This window comes from Misgurnus anguillicaudatus, chromosome 21, assembly GCF_027580225.2.
Source record: "Misgurnus anguillicaudatus chromosome 21, ASM2758022v2, whole genome shotgun sequence".
Classification (NCBI taxonomy): domain Eukaryota; kingdom Metazoa; phylum Chordata; class Actinopteri; order Cypriniformes; family Cobitidae; genus Misgurnus; species Misgurnus anguillicaudatus.
In genome coordinates, this window is record NC_073357.2 from 31915797 (window position 1) to 31937131 (window position 21335).

The 21335-nt window shown below is 38.9% G+C and overlaps 1 protein-coding gene across 2 annotated transcripts in view; it reads right to left on the reverse strand.

The window, feature by feature from the left end:
- adam10a (ADAM metallopeptidase domain 10a) overlaps positions 1 to 21335 on the reverse strand; it is an 85353-nt gene that overhangs the window by 7660 nt on the left and 56358 nt on the right. Inside the window, exons 5-11 of one of the 2 annotated variants that reach the window (XM_055203079.2) lie at positions 12659 to 12759; positions 12239 to 12397; positions 12061 to 12153; positions 8013 to 8196; positions 2724 to 2887; positions 2179 to 2359; positions 1875 to 2022 (exon numbers count right to left, since the gene is read on the reverse strand). In XM_055203079.2, coding sequence (XP_055059054.2) covers positions 1875 to 2022; positions 2179 to 2359; positions 2724 to 2887; positions 8013 to 8196; positions 12061 to 12153; positions 12239 to 12397; positions 12659 to 12759 — 1030 coding nt within the window. Of the gene's footprint in view, positions 1 to 1874; positions 2023 to 2178; positions 2360 to 2723; positions 2888 to 8012; positions 8197 to 12060; positions 12154 to 12238; positions 12401 to 12658; positions 12760 to 21335 lie in introns of both variants that reach the window. The other variant, XM_055203072.2, reaches the window with a different exon arrangement.

Here is a 21335-nt window from a genome sequence, read left to right on the forward strand (position 1 = left end):
CCAGGCAAATCTTTAGCCCAGTTCTTATTTCGATGCAGATATTTTTCGTTTCATCTCTAAAATTCCAGGAACAGTTGATCAGTTTTGTAGCTCAACTTCTGACAAGATTACCAAACAATTTTTAAGTTACTGACAAAAATATCAGTGGTATATAAAGATCTTACATAATGAAGTGAACTGTATTGTTTTTATCACCTTAGAATGATCCGTTGTCTTAAGGCCAGGATACACTGCACGATAATTGGCCGTCCCAAACGAAAGATTGCCATCGTGAAACTATCGTCGCGATTTCTGTGATCGTGGCTCTCCATCGGTGGTCCTATGTCGTACAGTGAGAGAGGTTCAAAGACGGCCGTTTTCCCGGTCTTGCGTCCAAAGATAGCCTACGATAGTTTTCTGGCAGTGTCAGAAATTCGGCATGATCACCGCACAGTGTGTTTGCTGCTACGACCTGCGCACCGGTATTTGTTTACCACGAGCGCATGCTGGTGATGTTGCGCAACGTGTGACGCAGCCGCCGAAGCTTCCGTGTCATCATCGTTCAGTCTACATGCCTGTCGTACCCGAGTTTAAACGATACATGTCGCACAGTGTGATAAGGTAATGATCTTATAAGAGGACAAAAATCGTGCAGTGTATTCCGGGCTTTAGATGATGACATGTTTGTCCTGTAGCAGCTACATGATTTTCTGAGACTAATGGCACTTTTCCATTGCATAGCAACCCAAGGTCTAGTCTAGTTTGGGTCGGGTCAGCTCACCTCACTTTGGCGTGGTTAGCTTTTCCATCGAGTTTAGTATCACTTCGCAGTGGGAGGGATTATAGGCGTGTCGTTATATTTGCACTGACTACTGCTGTGACATCATACAAGTGAGAGCGCCGTACATTCCCATACATTTATTTATTTCTCAGTCCGCCACAAAATAAAAATTGGCCACCACAAATAGATGTTTGCACATCGCTTTTATCACTACCTCTGTCTCACATGACAGTTTCTGTTCAAACACCCGAGGCATCAATCGACGGCGCTCCGCTGAGCCTCATTGAAGTTGCATTTAATCATATATAATGTGGTCGTGCACGTCGCAAATGTGCCGCCACAAACTGCAAGTCTGAAAAAAAATGTTATGGTGTCCCGGATTCTCAACCTGTGGATGTTTTTCATCGCTAAAAGGGTGTTTGGGAACTTATAGCAGAGCACAGATGACAAGGCTAACAAAGCTAATCTTTCACATTATAGCGATGACGCTGGTAGTGACGATTCTTTCAGACCAATCAGTGATCTACAGTGTTTTCGCATCACGTTTTGGTATCAGCTCGGGTCGCAGGAACCCCAACCAAGGTGATACAAAAAAAGTATTGGATACTATGTACTGCACCCAATGGAAAAGCTCCCAAAAGTAAGCTGACCCGACCCAAACCAAACCGTGGGGTACCATGCAATGGAAAAGCGCCATTAAATTCATTAAATATTTGAAATGGCTTTACTCAGTCAATATTAAAGATATCAAGGTAATGTTTTCACCAAATGTTCTTTATAGTATATAGACGATTTCATCATGCACGCACGCACGCACGCACGCATGCACACACACACACGCAGAAATAAACTACTCTAAAAGGACTTTGTTGTTATTGAGTTTACCGGAACTTATGTTTTTTTCCACGAAAGCCACTGGTTTATGTTGTTACTGCTGAAACAATCTATAGAATGATTTTATGTACGGTATAAAAAATAAAATGACTGAAAAATGGCTTTTTGTCAAAGCCAGGGTCACAAATATATAATACATACACTGTGAGCTGATACAATATAAGGTCAGTGTGCTCATATTCTGATGAACAGATGTTCTAATGTTAGATCAGAACGCTACCTGCAGCTACCCATTTTCAGTTTGCACTTTTTCCCGTCTGGCTCATCGGCACTATAACAGCACTGATCTTTGCACTGGTCGCTGTATCCACAGTCACATTGCTCATTAGCCTCAACCAAACCATTACCACAGATAGGCTGCCCAGACTCTGAACAACAGCAAGACAGTAAGGGAGGCAGAGACATAAAGAAATTATGACAACAGGAGATAAAAAGCAATAAAATGTTAAATATTTTAGTCAAATATCTATCATTTCTTAGAATAAAAACATTTGCCATGTTTTTGTTTAAGAATAAAATCTCACCGACGAAGCAGCTTCTCTTGCTTTTCAACACCTGGCTGATGTTGCGTTTGCTGCACTCGGAGAACTTGTTGTTGTTGGACTTGTCTCCTGATGTGGCTCTGGCGTACATGATGAAGTTGCCGCTCTCTTTATCATTTTGATTCTTTGACTCTCCTGGAGTGCATTCAATTCCTGAGTCATGCTGGAAGAGAGACGAGGTGCCATCAGCAACAAACACAGAAACACACTTCTTGACGAATCTTCAACAATATATATGCAACAAACTATATGCATTTGGTAGAAACATTTTTACATAAACATTGTTTTTAGGGTAAATTTAAATTCTTAGCAGATGTGCACAGACTGAGGCAATACTAGTTCAAGTTACAAAGATAGTCTGGCCTGATCGATCAGACAAATTAAAACCCCTCACGTAATAAGACGGCAGTAATGATGCATGGTTTATTCTGTGATCATTGGAGTATAAAATTTCATTTGTTCATAAATGATTCAGCGGAGATGTCTGGGGTGCTGGACAGTAGCCAGCAGAAGCTTGGTACACTCACCGGAGAGCCAAAGTTGTGTCCGACTTCGTGAGCAAAGGTGATGTGAGAGACTTTAGGGGGAACATGTGAAGCGTAGTTCTGCACTGTGATGATGCCGGTGTTCAGAGACTTCTCCTTACCATCAGAGTACTTCTTATTCAACTCACAGATCCCACCAGAGCTTCCTGAAACCACATAGAAGAGAACAAGAAATGACACACCTTGCCTTTAAGCTTTATTATTCAGTCAACGCTGTTCCAGAAACAAGGTGACCTAGAGCACATGGCCAACATGTGATGTCTAAGGGAAAGAGCCTGCTGCTCCAGCCTAATCTTTTTTCTTGGCCCCCCCTACATACAAATAGGCTTTTTATGCCTTTATGATAGTATTTATTATTGTAAGAAAGTAAAGCTTCCTCTTTAGAACTATGCCAGGCCTTGTTTATTTCAAATATACAGTAATGTTTTTAAAATTAATTTACACAGCCATCTTTTAACCGTATAAATACTGGAAACTATATTCTCAGAAGGCAAAGCACTGCTACTTGGGCGGAGTGATCACTCCGCCCAAGTAGCAGTGCTTTGCCTTCTGAGAATATAGTTCCCAGTATGTATACTGTTAAAAAATGGCTGTCTCTCATATGACCTTGTTATTTGTATACAGTGTGACTATACAAACCACAACACATAAATAGACAAATGATTGTGTTATTTTGTCACTTATTTGGAGCAGTTTGCTAGCTGGAGCCATCCACCTCCAGTCTTTGTGCCAAGCCAAGCCAGCGGGGGGCTGCGTCAGACAGAGCCACAGCACACACGGATATGATAATGGCATGTATGGACCTATCCAACTCTGTGGGACACGGTGAATAAGCTAAAATCCCACAATGTGGGCGTGTTCCTTTAACAACATATTTTGGAATATTGTGTTTTTTTTTTTGACTACATAATGAATCCGTGAGCTTCATTGTTTTTTTTATTATGTGCCCCCTTAATCTCTCCTCAAAATGATCACTCTTTACTTCCGGTCACGAGGAATAGAGGGCAGGGCCTGGGAAGAGAATGCAGCGATTAGCAATCTATCAACATGACCCAACTTCCAATGATCAAATCAGTCTCGATGGACAAATTCAAGTAAATTTAAAAATCTTTCTTTTTTCTGAATTACGTATCCATCACTGCAAATTTGTTCTCAGACTTATTAAAAAAAAACATTCGTTAAAGGGGAAGCATCATGAAAATCTGACTTTTTCCATGTTTTAGAGCTATAATTGGGTCCCTAGTGCTTCTATTTCAAAATGTGAAGGTCATTGAAAATTGGCTCCCCTTGTGATGTCATAAAGGGATCTTATTATAATAATACCGCCCCTTAATCTGCACTATCCACAGCACTGCCATTTAGTGCAGAGATCAGCTCATTTGCATTTAAAAGGACACTAGAGGTCTACACGGAAGACCCGAGTACACGGGACCCGTACGGGTTCGGGTCTATATTTTAAATGATCATCCGGGTCCGGGTCGGGTCCCAATCTATTACGTCGGGTCCTGGGTCTGTTTAACATTATAGGTAATACCAGAGTCGATCAGACTCGGAGAACACACACACATTTAAATAAAATATTTTAAAAACAGCAACAAAATCTTAGATGAACTGTCGCATAAATTTTTTCTATGACGCTTGAATCAGTTAAAAGGCAAGTAATGCTCATGTGCTCTTGTAATGTTTCTATAGGAGGTCGCACACCGGATGCGCAGCTCAGCGCTGCATCTAGGACAACTCAGAGGTATCGTACACAGGAAGTGCACATTAAATAGCGCGAGCTTAGTCAGATAGCGTCTACTTCAAAATGCAAAATATTAGCAGCCAATGTTAATCGTTAATGATTTGGGACAAATACGATGTTATTTAATGTTAAACTATGTGAGTTGCGCTCTGTGGTGCGACAGGGATTAGAGCAACTTCCTGAGTCGTAGCCGAGCCCCACAGACAGGCGCGTCCTGTGTGCGACCCCCTTACCATGCATACACACCGCCACCGGCGAGAGCGTCAATAAAAGCTCTGGCTGCCCTACTATCAACGCTATAGAAAAGGTGTAGTGGATGCTCAAATGCATTCTCTGGAATCCTCTCGAGCAGAGGTTTCCACCTTCCGATTGGTTGCTGCCGAGCCGCGTCATAGCTCATTATCATAAAGTTGACCTGACTTCAACTCTTCTCGACGCTGACGCCGTACATGACGCGCAGCACCACTGCTTGACGGGGCTCGCCGCCGGCTCTCATTGAAAATGAATGACTTCCGGCTACTTTAACGCTCTCGCCGGTGGCGATGTGAAGGCACAGTTAAGGCTACCAGTCAGCTTCTGCAGTGACGCAGTAACTTTACCTTTGACAATTGGTTCTTTTATTTAGAAGAAGGGACTTATTCCGCCATACCGCGCGTTTTGCACTGTAGGCTACTTTGCACTTTCTCCAATTTTTGTAATAATATTATAAATTGACCGTCTTGCTGTTATATCTAAAGTTTTCGCGCAGCCTCTGCTCAAAGTGCACAGAGATGATAGCAAAGAAGTAAAGCTAACATCAGCAGCAATCGCACTTAATGAGCAATCGTTATTATAATCCAAATGGGCAAAGAGTCTAAATTATTATTATGCAAGTTGACTCGAAAAAACAAAAAAAATGCAAAACTGCGTTATTCATCAACGTGACTGTAAGTGGACTTTTAAAGCTGGAATAATGAGTGGATTAAACATTTTAATCGGCAAGAGAGGAATAACATAGATGGAACTTTCTTGGCAATGAGGATTGTGCATCACAATCAGGTAAAAGGAGGGAGAAGGCTAACTTCTATGGGTAAAACAAAAAGTTACTTGTTTATAGACTTATTAATAGCATTTAGTTGAAGAATATTTGCAGATCAAGTCTGTGTCTTAAGGACACACCCAAAAATGGCACATTTTTGCTCACACCAACAAAGTGGCAATTTTAAAGGGGTCATAGCATGAAAATGTCAGCATTGCCACCCTGCAGGCCCGAGCAAAAACGTGTCGTTTTGGGTGTGTTTTTTAAAATGCAAATGAGCGGATGACGTGCAAACACTGATCACAATGATGGTAGTTTGTTGTAATTCAAACTCAATTGTGCTGTCAAGTCCTTCTTTTCTCTCTCTTTCTCTCTGCACTAAAGGGCAGTGCAGTGGTTGGATAGTGCAGATTAAGGGGGCGGTATTATTCTAATAAGCCAAATTTCAATGACCTATTTTTGCTCACACCTACAAAGTGGCAATGCTAACATTTTCATGCCATGGCCCCTTTAACATGCTATAAAAAATACTCTATATGGTATTTTGAGCTAAAACTTAACATACGCACTCTGGAGACACCAAAGATTTATTTGACATCTTAAAAAAGTCTTGTGAAATGTCCCCTTTAATAAAATGTGAGCTTGTTTGATTTGTATTCAGCTCTATCTGCTGCAGAAGAAGAACAATTACCCTAATAGAGTCCAGACAAATATAAACGTTCATCACCCAAACCATCTGAGGTGTGTGTCATGCGCAAAAAAACACTTAAGCAAGCATTTCTAATCTACATTTATCAGCAAGTATGTGGGCACAAGCTGTTACACCTCTGTTATGTCTCTACGCATGTGTGTTGGTGCAGCATCAAAGGTGTCTGTGAACAGAAGTGCTCAAGGTGATCTCACAATCTGGATGAGCCAGAGAGGTGAGAGAGGAAAAGCACACGCCTCCCTAGCAACACGAACATTAATAGAAACACACATTAAAACTGATGACGAAAACGTGTCACTTTCAAGGTGTGCATGTGTGCGTTAAAGTAAAGGGCTCGTTATAGTCGTGCGTTGGTCCTACGGCGTAGCAGCGACGGCGTAGGTTCCGCGTCGGTTTTCATTTATACTTTTGCGTCGTCGTCCGCGTGGACGTGCAAGCACACGCGTGGCCGCTGGTAGGCAGTATCCACGCATGTAACCACAGTAGCAGCACAAACGTGAAAGAAGAAGAAGCTTAGCAAGTTAACCCACAAACGAAGAAGAAACAGCAACTTGTTGTGTATAATTTAAGAAGACCAGCAATGATGGAAGTAAATAAACAGTGACTTTTGATCCAGTTTGAGTTAAATCACTCCTCAACTTGGCTCACCCTGTTTTCACCGTCACAAACGGAAATACCTATGACGCAGTTTTTTTTACCTGACAGGAGGGGTTCTGGTGGACCAATCACAGCGCTTGCGGTCCGCATAGATCTGACGCGCTGTTAAATTTTTTGTGAGGTGCGCGTCAGGCTACGCAGAGCTACGCACAGGCTACGGATAGCCTACGCTGTAGCTACGGCGTAGAACCTACGCACGACTATAAATCGAACAGGTAAAGCTGTTTACTGTAATTCCTTGGCCTCAGGGGATTATTATGGATGCAAGCATTAATGCAGAGCTGCAGATGTATCCTTGTCTAAATGTCTCTCCTTGACTAATGCAGTTTTGACAAAGTAGAAAAATTTAACTGTAAGTGCTGAACCAAACAGACTGTATAAGAGAATGGGATAGTGCTAAATACTTATTATGACCTGAAGGAATTTCATTGGCCAGTATCTGTTAAAACACACACTTACTTTCTTATACTGTGTTCTTACTACATGGGATGCCCAAACATGCAACAAAAAGTATATTTTCTTTGTTAAATCAAAGTTTTTATCCTAACCAGCCATGACGTGATGTTGCAATGAGCGCATGTGGATTCTATTTTAAAGATGACTTCTATTTCTGCGATGTCACAGCTGACAGCTCCGCCTACAAAAGCGCACAAAGTTCTCGTGGCTTCAAATTATTATTGAACTACTGATGGAACATGGACCTTTTTGGCGATGTCTTTCATTATTTTCTGGGAAACTGATTGTGAAACTAACTGAAGTCAGTGGACAGACAAAAGCCTCCTGATTTCATAAAAAACATCTAAAAAAGTGTTCTGAAGACTTGGTTATTTAGAATGACACTGGGGTAAGTGATTTATGATAAAATTATAATTTTGGGGTGAATTAACCCTTTAAGAAAGTCATTTATTAGCCATAGGTACAGGAATTGAGATTGGCAGGCAGTGTAAGGTTAATGGAGACGGCGTCTGATTTGCAGGTCTTCAGCTGTTCTTAGACTCAGACATGCACACTGATTTCATTTCAGATTAGCACTGCACTGATTAAGGTCACAACATACACTCACAACATACACTCACAGATACACACTGCTGGCCTGCTGTACCCAGCAACCAGAAAACCACGTGAGTGCGTTACTAATGATACCTGAAGGAGCTCCGACCCAGGCCAGCCCCAATACTCCATCGTCAAAGTCTCGGTCTGTGAACACATATGCTAGGCAGTAGTCGTTGTGATTCTGCTCAGAGTTGAGCTCGAGAAACTTCTCCACGCCGATGTTCTTAAACCGAAAAGGGTTACTGGGATCCCTGGAGTCATCAGTTGTGTTGATCCTGAGAAACAAACAAACAGACTTTAAAGGAACAGTATGTAGGATTGTGGCTAAAACTGGTACTGCAATCACAAAACTTGTGGCTAAAACTGGTACTGCAATCACACAGCTGGTGGCCAATACACAACATGACAACAAAAACATCAGTTGAGGGGTGTAACTCCACTTTTTAAATGGCAATATCCAGGCCAGACCACTGTTGTCAGTGATATAAGTATCTGAAATGAAAATGATTTCTTAATGTCTAGTGACATATCAGGGCCATTTTATGATAATAATTCATATACATTTATTACATACTGTTCCTTTAATTGATTTCAGCAAAACATTGTGCTCTATACCATTACACTATATCAGATCCCTTGATGGGATGGATCTAATGCCTCATGTGGGTATAGTAGTGCAGAGGCTACAAAAAACATTTGTTTTACATGGGCTTACATGCTTGTACTGACAGCTATTCAGTCTTAAGTGAGATCTGTTACCCCTATATACAACTGTAAAATCATGAGCCAGCCATTTAAGAGGAAACTTGTAATTTAACTGGTTAAAGCAATGCTCCAGCCAAATATCAAAATTACCCTATGATTTACTCACCTCAGATCCACATGGCCATTATCTTTCAGACAAACACATTGTAGTAAATGCCCTTGCTCTTAAGATTGAAAACAGGGATCAGGGAACAATTTCTGACTTTAAATGTGGTGTGTGTAAATTTAAGCAGCATCTACACTGAAAAAAATGATTCATTGAATTTAATCAATTTTTTTAAGGTAAGTGGTTGCAATCAATTTATTTAAGCTACATTTAAACAAAAAAGATTAGTAACGTAAAATAAAATATAAAACTTTTGTTTTAATGTAGCTTAAATAAATTGATTGCAACCACTTACCTTAAAAAAATTTATTAAATTCAATGAATCATTTTTTCAGTGTAGTGGTGAGATTGCGAATTGCAACCAACAGCTCACCACTCAATTTCAAAACGCATATGGTAGGCACCACATGACAAACATGTTGTCGTCTGCAACAACGTAGGGACGAAGCACGTTCTGTAGATCAGTTCGTTCATTTAGGGCTACTGTAGAAACATGAAGGCAACTTCCATGTAAGGAGACCCGGCGGTGTATGTAGATGGTAATAAAAAGAATACAGTTCATTATGTAAGATCTTTATACACCACTGATAATGTAGTTATGTATATTTCATTGAATTTCTGTCAGGATCATTCTAATAGTTACACAATGCACTTTTAAACCCCAAAAAAGTGCATACTTCTCGTGAGTCCAAGATGGTGTTGTTACCGGAAGCTAGTATTATAATTTATCAAGTTTGAAATATGGATATTTTTCTTACAAAACCATATCGATTACCCGCAGAAGACCTTTATTAAAGGTGCAATTTGTAAGATATTTGCTAGCCTGACGTTGTCATACTCAATTCTAGTCAGAATTTGAGTCTGATACCGCTCCATTGAGCTATAATTATGAGGCGTGTCTCAACCGAAAAATGCCTCTGCACTCAATTGGATAGAACTACGACCAATCAGAGCAACGGAGTGTGTGACGTATGTTGAAATTACGTCTTTGCAGCCTGACCGAACTGCTAGTTATTTCGCCACAATGACACTAACATTGTGATTATACTGAGTTAGCGAATGTACATCAACACCTATTATGTTTACAACATTTCGTTTATATCACAACATGAAGTATTTACTAAGTCATAGAGTAAGACTATCTCTTACCGTTTGTACGTTAGGTGAACTTCATCCACGACAATACCCATTACGTTGGCTTGAAAATATTGGAGCCTAGCATGTCCCTCCACTTATTCAGCAACCACAATTCCGGGCTTCCGAAAAGAAGCTGGCAACGACCGCTAATTATATCCATCTCGTCGTGCACGCTGAGTTGCATCACCGTGATAACGTTAGCCATTTCAGTTGCGACCAACTTTTGCCGAATAGAAAGGACGGCAAAAACATCAACAAATGCCTTGCTCGCGTTTCTCTGTTCCTCTTTTAAAATCAATGCTCTGTCGATATCTTTTAGAACAGACTCAATGTCAGAATCCTCACAGCATAGTAGCATAGTAGCTCCTCAATGGAGAAATGCCAGGCCGATCTTCCCGTTTTCAGGTTCTTGTGGGCGGGGCTGGGATCGGCTGGCACCCAGGCTAGATATTTGCAGTAAAATATCCAAAAACCACTGGGTCAGTGTTATATATTTTGTCCAACTGATTTCTATCAATATCTATAATGTTTTCAACTACTTGTAAATCGTGAGAAAATTGCAATTCAAAACATTGACACGGGGCAGTGCAGATGTAAGACCACGTGACCCTTTGTTACCGCCTTTACTGACGTAAAAAGCACATGAGAACAGTGTTGTGTACCAATGCGGAAGTATGCGTTATCGCCTGTCGGGCTACGTGCTTGTTTATAGGCTAAGATAACTCTTTACCGTCTGTCGCTGGTTGTGTCAGCAAAGACAGCACCCTTAAGCGTACGGGCCAACCAAACGACCCAAGAAGAGTTTGTAACAAGACGAGAGAAAGAATGAGGATCAATTTGGTGTTGCATTATCTGGATGGAGAGAGCTTCACGACAACATTTAACCAGACAGAGATGCTGATCTTGCTTGTGTTTTACACGACAGGTGAGTTGTTTTGATTTGTAACCCTTCAAAAATCGTATGCTATCATATCGATCACAACATTAGTGTGTAGATTGTAATCAGCGTGTCTTCCCGCGGACCATATAATGCACATCAAGAGGTATTGTACAGCAATAAGACACTTACTAATAGAGTTTGGTCTATCAGTCTATCATAATTTTACGTCATAACCTCACAATTAGATTTGTACTGTCAATACATTGTGAAAAATCATTTTAGATTGTAAGTTTGAACACTTAATTCTGTGCTGGGTTAACACACCATCGAATTTGGACTCATCCTGTAACATCTATGACTAACAATTTCGTTTTGAACATCAAATATAACTTTACATAATCAAATGCAACATTTATAAGACTTGATTACCTTATCCATCAATGTGATTTCTCGATCGCGGGAATCGCGTCTGAGATGGCCATCAGCGGTTCAGTTAAAGACTACAAATCCCATAATTCCATGCTGCTTCAGAGCGTCATTTGTTGTTATTACCGTTTTGGCGCCATCTAGTGGCGAATTCTATGTAGTACACCTTTAACCACTTAGAGCCGTGTGGATTACCCATGTGGATGGATGCACTGTTTTTGGGGTTTAAAGTCAGAAGTTGCTTCCTGATCCCTGTTTTCTACAGTTATAAAATGTGAAAGGGCAAGGACATTTACTAAAATAACTCCAAAAGTCTTTGTCTAAAAGATGATGGGCATATGCATCTCGGATTGCTTGACGGTGAGTAAATCATGGGGTAATTTTGATATTTGGCTGGAGTATCCCTTTAAGTAATGTTACATATATGAAACATTATCACATAATCACGTTTGCACTAACATAAAATTTAACATGTAAAAGAGGGTCTGGACAACCATAATGGTTAATTCCCTGAAAAATGTAATAAAAAAGAGCACTCTGCACTGATTAATGTCACTGATACTATGCTTGACCTGCTTACATAAACATGAGTGATTCACTACACAACAGTTCTGATCCATATTTTAATTTCCAAATGGAAATAACAGCAATAATATTCATATTACAAAGCAAACTGTACTTCGCTAATCGATTTTGGTTGCTGCGAAGGACAGCAAGTACACACAACTGAAAATTCTGTTTTATCAGTTCTTTCACATGCCAAACAAAGTTAGGGTTTGTGGTGCATAAAGACATACTGATGAGAACCACAGGGAAACACTCACCCTGATTCTCTTCACCATGAAGCTGATGTTGCGGATGCCTTTAAAGTCGGTGGCTTGATAGATGGAGTCAATTGCCTTCACATGACTTGAAATCTGCAAAACCCAACAGAAAACCACCTAATAAATGCACAATATAAAATGCAGCAGTCACAGTATCCGAGTAAGACACCTGGTGCACCTGTGCGATCACAGCCTCTCGGCTGCGGTAGCGCTCGAAAAAGAGGTGATCTGTCTGTATGAAGAGTTGACAGGTGTTTTTCTCTGCCTGTGCCGCACGACGATTCCTCAGGATAACCGGACCGTCAGCACTCTCTTCATCGATGAAACGTCTTGTCTGCTGCTACGGTACACATAAGAACTTCACTAAAGAGAATCATTTATTTCGAAGCAGAGTTTAACATTTCTGTGATGAAATATTGATGCACTCAGTCAGGTTGGGGGAGAGAGAAAGGATAACAAGTAAAACTTCAGAGTCACAGGAATAAGGATATGGCCCTGATCTATCTATGTGGTTTGTTTATACTGTGAGATCATATGGTATAAGCTAACTACATTATTTGTGTTTTCTGCTCAGTTGTGTAAAAGGGCGTGAGCTGACCTGGCTGGGTTCCTCCACTGCAGATGCCTGGTACTTCTTCATCCTTTCAAACACGGAGTGGTCTGCACAGCCACCCTCTGCTCCATACTTATGTGGATAATCTGGGAGGTGAAAAATTAAACAGTGGCAGTTAATCAGGGAATTATTTTTCATTTTACATTCATTCTTTGTAGTCCTTTTCCAATAAAGATCAAAAGCATATGAATTACTTTCGGGTGGTTTGGGGAATTTTGTTAAGGCTTACTGTCTAATGTAACCTATCGCTGGGATAACTATGATTAGCAAAGGATAGCACACATCTATCGCTGTATGTTTGTCTAATATTTAAGCTAAACAATATTGAAGGTTGACTTTTCACCTATAAAACAGAAACTTGCTGAAACAATTGTCGTCTTGATTTTCGTGAAGGAATGTCTGCCGGGATCCAGTAAAACTTTAGTTTTGATCTAAAAGTGCTGTTCCTTCTATTATGGCAGCCAAAGACACAACATGATGACAATTTAAAGTCAAAACCCAAACTTTTAGCGCACCTGCTATGGGTTTCTATTTATTTTTTGCCTCCAGCTAGAGCGATGATGTCAAAGTGACGTAGGCGATTAAGGTGTCTATAGCAATACTGATAGTTTGCTAGTTATATTAACTTGCATGAACTAAATTCTAAAATTATATTTTATTAATGTTATTCATTCATATAATAATGACCATTAATGTTGAATATTAACTCTTTTGCCACCATTGACGAGATAACTCGTCAATTAAGAGAAAACGCTTCTCTGCCAATGACGAAAATTTCCGGCTTTCCGCAATACCGCTATTATCCACCAGCGCACTTCCGGAACTTATACAACCCGGAAGTAGCGCCTCACCTGAAAGAGAAAGAACTCTGTGTATGTTTTAAAGCGTAACTAAACCCCTGGTCAGAGCCTGACCCCACTGGCAATATTTGAAAAATGCAAGAAAAGTGGGCAGATCCCAACGGAGATAGAGGGGACGAACTAAGCTCGTACCAAGTGTGTGGTGAGATCGTAACAAGGGTGTGGTGAGCTTGAACCTGCTTATGTCACAAGGTATTTTTTGGACCCAACATCCAATGGGAAATTTCGACTGCAGTACCCACCGTTAAACCTGAAGAGGGCAGCACTCAGACGTTTTTACACCATATATTATAGTATTGAAACACTTTATATCCAAATATCAAAAAAATTACTAAAATCAATGAACAGCACTAATAAAGCATCATTCTTACAGATTATTAACTAAAAAAAGTTGGTTTAGGGTTTAGTTACTCTGCATTTGATCTCTATCAAAAGTCCTTCACAAAAATGAAATTATCAAAGCTTTTTGCATAAAATTTGGTGTTTTTGAAGAAACCTACCCATATTGGAGAGGTGATAAAAAGAGAACTAAAAAAAGGTTAAAAACGCTGGCGGGAAAAGAGTTAAACTAGTGATGGTTCTTTACATTTTCCATACATTAAGCTCCAATTCAATCCATTTTCCTGTTCTTTTTATAGATTCTTAAGATATGACAAGATATATCGGGCATGACTATTGGCTGTTTTAAAAGGTCCCGTTCTTTCTGTGTTTTTAAAGCTTTGATTGTGATTACAGTGCACAATAACATGCGTTCAAGTTTCAAGTGTAAAAAACGCAGTGTTTTTCACACAATTTATATGTATCTGTATACCGCTGTTTTCATGGTCCTAAAAATGGGCTGATGTCTTCTGGGAGTTCTGTTAAAGAAAATATATCGCCTGGCAGGGAGCTTTGAGCTTTATCATTTTACAGGTATTATTTATGCTCTAACAGCAACATTACACACTAACTAAAGTTTGAAAAATGGGATGAGGAAGAACGTGACCTTTAAACTATCGGCCGATAGCAATGATTGGCTGATATATTGGTGCATGTCGTTCTTCAATGATTTTTATCCCTTAGTTTCTTGATTGTCTGTTTCTACATGACAATGCTCTCCCTAAAGTGACATTTTGCTTTACCTTAACATTCCACTCAAGAATAACTGAAAAGACATTGCATCAGAGGCGGGACATTTGTCCTAAGGGAAGCCTGGCAGCAAACCGTACTTACAGTATGAGTAAAATCACACACCACACCTGAGGAAGAACTATGAACATAGCTGCTACAAACACTGCCAGATTCTTTTACTTTAATAGGAAAAGCACAAAGTGTGACCCTGTAATTTTTTGGAAATTGTCGTAATTTTTTTTACAAATTACTTTAAAAATTCATGTGCTCTCATAACCTTTAATCAAAAACATTAATATCCTCCCCTCCTCGAAACGAACGATCTTTACTTCTAGTCACAAGCAACGTCTAGAAGGCGAGGACTAGATGCAGCGAGTAGTAAAACGCAACATGATCCAACTTCCAACAATCCAATTAATTCTCGATGAACAAATTCATGTCCCCCTTTATTCTCAAGTGGAAACCGAGGATAGCGCAGACATAACTGTAATAAACTTTACATTAAGATTGTATTAGTAACATTACTAGATGCATTAACTAACATGAACAAACATTGAACAATATAGTTTTTTGTTAGTTTAAAAATTAGAAAAAAGTTAAAATCCTGCCAGCATCTATAATCAGAAACCACTTGCTCCTCTCATGAAGTCTGAAGTCATTAGCTATGTAGGCTACAGTTACTTTCAAATAAGCACCCAATCATCAGGAAATGGACCACAATTTATTAGGTGGGTTTAATTATATGTACATACACATATGTTGTCTAAAATCATTAAATCAATTAAAAAGTTAAATTAAACACCTATCATTTTATAACACATTAGATCAATGTGAACTGAAACTTGGGGTTCTGTTACATCATCAGTATTTTGAGCTCTGCCCGGCACTGAGCTCCTTCAAAATCAGAGCAAATATTTCAAGCAAGTTATTTCCACTTCTTGAGTAATCTTTTGCTCAAAACAAAAGCATTAAGCATTAAATCTCCATTGCCTGGAAAAGGGAGTGAGGGCACAGGATGATCTCTGTCAGAACATTTGAAGAGAATCATCATTTTACATTTTTATTTTTTTATGCCAGCCCAGTCTATTATTGGGGGCTCCTCTATTCAAGATAAACTACCTCTAACATCACACATCAGTACAAAATGTCATTTTACAAGTCACTTAAATGCTCTCCATCTGTCTATAATAGGCAGTTTTTGGCCAAAATAGCAGTAAACTATATACCCGAGACTAACTGCAGGAAAAAGAGAAAAGACAAATATATTCTGGAATGAATTTGTCTTGGAGGTTGCTATACAAAGATTGCCATTTTACTCATCAGAGAGACTCATCTCTGATAAAAATAAGCCCACTTTTTCTCTCAAGATTTCATTGTCCTGCACTGAACGCAGCTTCATTCAGATGTAAATCTATGACAGGCGAGACAAGAGGGACAACTGTCTAGAGGAAATGAGTGCAAGAGAAAAATTATGAATGTCTGGATGAGAGCCGTGATGAGAAATTAAGAAAGCTCGGGGAGCTTTCAGCAAAAGCACTTGTTACATGTGTTTAAGTATTTAAACTATACAGAGAAATTATACAATAAAGAATATGCAAACCCTCTAAATGTCGGGTTTAAGTGGATTTGAAGCAAAAGTATTAGATTAATATATAATACATGGTGAGAGCATTCAGTTAATCTGGGGCATATCATGAAAATCTGACTTTTCCATGTTTAGGTGTTATAATTGGGTCCCCAGTGCTTGAATAAACCTAGAAAAAGTGAAAAAGATCAACCCAGTAACTTAGATTTGGTAAACCATTCTCTGCAAGAATGTGAAAAAATTGTTCATCTGGCTTCTTGCAGAATAATAAATTATCCATATGGTATTTTAAGCTAGACTTCAAATTTGTATTCTGGGGACAAGATTTACTTTACATCTTGAAAAAGTCTTGTGAAATGTCCCCTTTAATTTTTGACAGAGTAACGTTTAGTGGCTTTTGCTCAGCTCCTACAAATCAAACCCTGAAAGGTTGAGTTATGCCACAAGTGGGCAGTGTAGAGTGCAGTTACTGGAATTGCTGTGTTTGTATTTTGCAACAGTGCAACAATACCAACTAAAATACTCAAAACTTGTCATGCTAAGCTGGTAGGTGACAGTGAGCGTTCAAATTATGGTCAAAATTAACATAAAACAAGTTTTCGTCAAGATCTTTCATTGGCACCTAACCCCTTGGAGGAAAAAATGTAGTGCCCCAACCCAACATAACCCTCAAATCTGACTGGCTGATAAGAATACTGTTCCAAGACCAAGAATGTTTCATCCAAGAATTTGCACTGCCTGGAAAACCAAAGGGAGGAAAACAATGGCCTTCATATTAAAGATCAATCAATATTTTCACCACAGAATGTCCTTTATGTAGGATGATTATAAGTAAAAAACAGTAAATCACAAAAAATTACAGACATGGTCACATACATCCTGTTATTGATTAAGTTTTAGGAATGAATGTCTTCATATAGCTCAAATGGTAGAGCAGTGTGCTAGCAACGTAGAGTTTGAAAATGTATGGAATTGATTGAATGCTCTGTAAATCACTTTGGATAAAAGCGGCTGCCAAATGCATAACTGTAATGCATGTGCTTGATACATTCCCCGATTTCTCAAAGAGGCATTAAAGTCTTAAAGTAGCCTCAAGGAGTCTTGACTAAGTTCTGCCACAGCAGTAAATCACTCAAGTGAAAATCATTACACATGTCAAGAAATAATGACGCAAATAAATAATTCTTAGCCTGGATAAATAATATTAAGCCTGCTTTATTAGAGTAATTGATTGAAATTAAATACGGTCAGTGATGTTTTCACAGTTTCAGGGGTTAAAGCAAAAGAAATCCTGAGCTTGAAAATTTTTAGGGGGCAGAAAACATTGTTGAAACTAACTAGTAATGTATCTGCTATTGCCATTAGCACCTGACAGGCTCTAACTACAGATTATGATGGGCTATTTGATACACCAATAAAAATAAAGGTTACCCACTAAAATATGGCACAAACTAAAAACTTTTTGTTAAACTTTTTTGTCATCTTTTACTATATGCCACAAAGTAAACAATGACTTAACAAATTCAGTCACTTTGTGCATTTAAAGGTAAATACAGTACACTTTGAGAGTGGTGCACTTTGAGAGTAAAAATACGTGACATAGATTACGTATGAGGAATTTTATGTTCTTATAAATCTTTGGTTATATGCATGGTAATAATAGGGCACACAAATGTGATTCACCATTTGTCAGAACATGTTTAATGTTTAATAATTAGTGGTGGCATTTAATACAGATTTATTATTGATTACTGAACACCAAGCAACCTTTGCACCCTAAATTTGAAGTGAATACTGTAACATTAAAGTTACATAATTCAAATGATGTTTGACTTTGACTTTTCACACACCTAGGAATTTAGTCAGGTGCATTTGTCTTTTGCATTGTACTTTTGGCAAAGCATAACTGTCAAGAGCTACACGTTTCACACACACATGCAGGCAAACCAGATCTACGTGTGTGTGTGTGTCATATTATTCTGTAATAGCATGCGTTAATGCACACGTGCAAACCATATTCACGAACCATCAGCGAATGCGTGTGTTAGTCAGGATGAAGTCGGATCTGGTTCATATTATCATGCAAGCAAAACGTTTGACACAAACGCAACTTTATACTGATATCGAGAGACAGCATTTGAAATGGACAGTTTTGTCAAAGCAGCACCTGGTTCTCTTAATTTCTTACACCAGCTAAAATGTGGCCCATCTCTGCTTATTCCTTCTATCCATGCCCAGCGCCACTGATTTAGGTCCTTTATCAATTAGGTCATATCTTTCCTATGCTTTATAAACGTACTTTCCATCCTGCGGACTACTGTACATTTACTTGCAACGTGACATCTCTGGTCACGTTGGGCATCTGGATCTCAACCACACTTTAAAGACCCGCCCCATTCTGTTCTGTTTGGCTATTTTGTTAGTTTAGTTGAACTCAAACTGATATTAATATATAAAAATTAAAATTTGTGGCCAACGCCGCACACCGGAGGTCTGGCATGGTGCTGGAAAACTTTAAGCCCTGCAGTTTTTGGGATTTTATCATTAAAAGTCTCGGGTTGGTAAAGCTGTCAGAGACCAAGAGAAGAATCTGTCTTTACATTTTTATTTATTTATTGGTTTATTTAACAGGGACAATGCAGTATAACATTGCTACAATTTCAAGCAGCCAATGCTCTACATATAGGATTCTAGCCAAAGGCTAATTTGCAGCCCCAGTCCCTGGTTAGGCTTTTTAACAACAATAAAACAATAAATCACACAAAAAGAAAAAAAAACGAAGTGAAAGTTAAAAAAAACAAAAAACAAAGCTGAGACTGTGTATAGACTATAAGTGTTCACAAACCTGCTTTTGTTTGAACCACTTTTTCAAATTTCTTAGAAAAATTTTCAACTTTGTTTGCATTTTCAGTTCAGTTGGCAGGCTGTTCAAAAGCAGTGTACCTTGAACTGAAAATATGGATTGTGCAAATTTTTTTTTCTCTTTGGTACTAGGCAATTCTGATTAGTTATTCCTCTTGTAGTGATCCGCTTACGACTCTGTTTCAATATTAATTGGCATATAATATCTGGCGCAAGATTATTTACACATTTAAAAAACAATTTAATAAGAGACAAATTAATAAAATCTTAGTAACTAAGCAGACTATGTTTTTGTAAAATATTGCAATGATGCCATCTATAAACTGGCAGTTAGACTTTTCTGCATAAATAAAGACAGACATACACACATTTTTGAGCCTGGCATGAAAGAGTGGGTGACCGAAGTTCAGTTGCCCTTCTGCTGACGTCTGTTCACGTGCCTCTAACTCTCAGCCATAATTAACTCTCATTCCTTCATATATACACAGACAGACAATCTGACCTCATTCAACCCCTACAGGGAACATATATTAGCTCTGAATAGCCACGAATGTCTTAGGCTACGTTTACACGGAAACGATCTGAAGAGAAAACGCAAAAGTGGCATTGTTTTATCACTTTTTATTCCGCACTTATACAAGCGTTTTGGGAAGGAAATCTGCGTGCATATGGTGATGCAAAAGTGTGTGATATTCGATGTAGTATGCACCCCAGGCGTCTAGGTGGCAATGTGAAGCACTGACACACAACACCACCAACGCGCCTGCGTACACCTTCTTCCTTGTTCTCCCAGGTCTCATCCAAAGCCATCTGGTTTGCCTCCGACGAATTGGCACATAAACAATTTGATAGAAGTAATTAATGCACCTTCTCTGATCAGTAATACTAGATGTGAATATTTCGTACAACTGCTGGAAAGACTCTTGTATATTTATCAGAACTGCTATGGCAACTTGAAAGTCCGACGTATGGAAATATTCCAACATGTTTGTTGTTATTTTCCTGAACTGGAGCATGCCTGTGACGTAAACGCGTACGTGACGAGAGCCAGCATGAGCAGACTTTTGCGTTTTTACCTTTTAGACAGGAACACGACAGTAGAGATTTCCACCCTTAAGCCCCAAAAACGCCATCGCTGTGTAAATGAAAGGCACATCCGATAAAATAGTTTATTCCTTTTTAATAAATATCTGCTTTAAGTCTTCTATATTGTGTTAAAGTCACTGGTTGTTTATATATTTGATAAAATACCATGTTATCTAAATACAATGTGTGATGTGTTGAGGTATTTTTTTATATAAAAAATAACCTGTGTTATAATACATTCATATAATATTTCAGTAATATAACAATTCAATTATTCTAACGTTACGGGGAACGTTAAAATAACCTAAAAATAACATTAGGGGAACGTTTATTTTCTTAAAGAAAACATTCCTGGCTAACCAAAAACCTTAGAAAATAGGGGAACGTTTTGGGAACCAAATTGTTAGCTGGAGATGGACAGGAATAGTTGGCTTACATGGAAATCCAGGATCTATTCTATATTAAACAGTGTATTTTTTATTCAGGCTACTTATGTTCATTTCGGGCTACCAAAAATTAAATAGTGTCTGCCCGAAGGGCTACCAGGGATTTTAAAATTTTGCGAGCCCTGATCTGGTAGTGAATAGTCCCGGTCAGCAAGGCTTCTTGACATCTGACTGTTTAATTACATGATAAGTTTTTCTGATTAAAGCGAAACTGTTTTACCACAGCAAATATATTGATACTAAGAACGTATTAACAGTATAATAACAACAACAAAGCATTAGGATACCTTTCCTTTCCCAGAACAGGTTGTAAAACAAATCTATTTTCCTGTTGCTTAAACCATTGTTCTTCAACCCTGGTCCTCAAGGACCCCCTTCCAGAAAGTTTTAGATGTCTCCTTGTTTAAAACACCTGAACCAACTCATCAGCCTCCTTCTAGAATGTCACCCTCACAAGCTAATGAGTTAAATCAGGTGTGTTAATTAAGAAGACATCTAAAACATTTATGGTAGGGGGTCCTTGAGGAACGGGGTTGAAGAACACTGGCTTAAACTGTATTGTTGAGCGCACTAAAATACTGCATGTAGTATCCAGACAGTAACAGGGGATTCATTTCATAGTGGCTACTATATTATGCATTTCAGGAAATCTGGAATGCTGCATTGACCAATTAGAATCCAGCATTGCAATTAATGGTTTTGATAATTTCTAT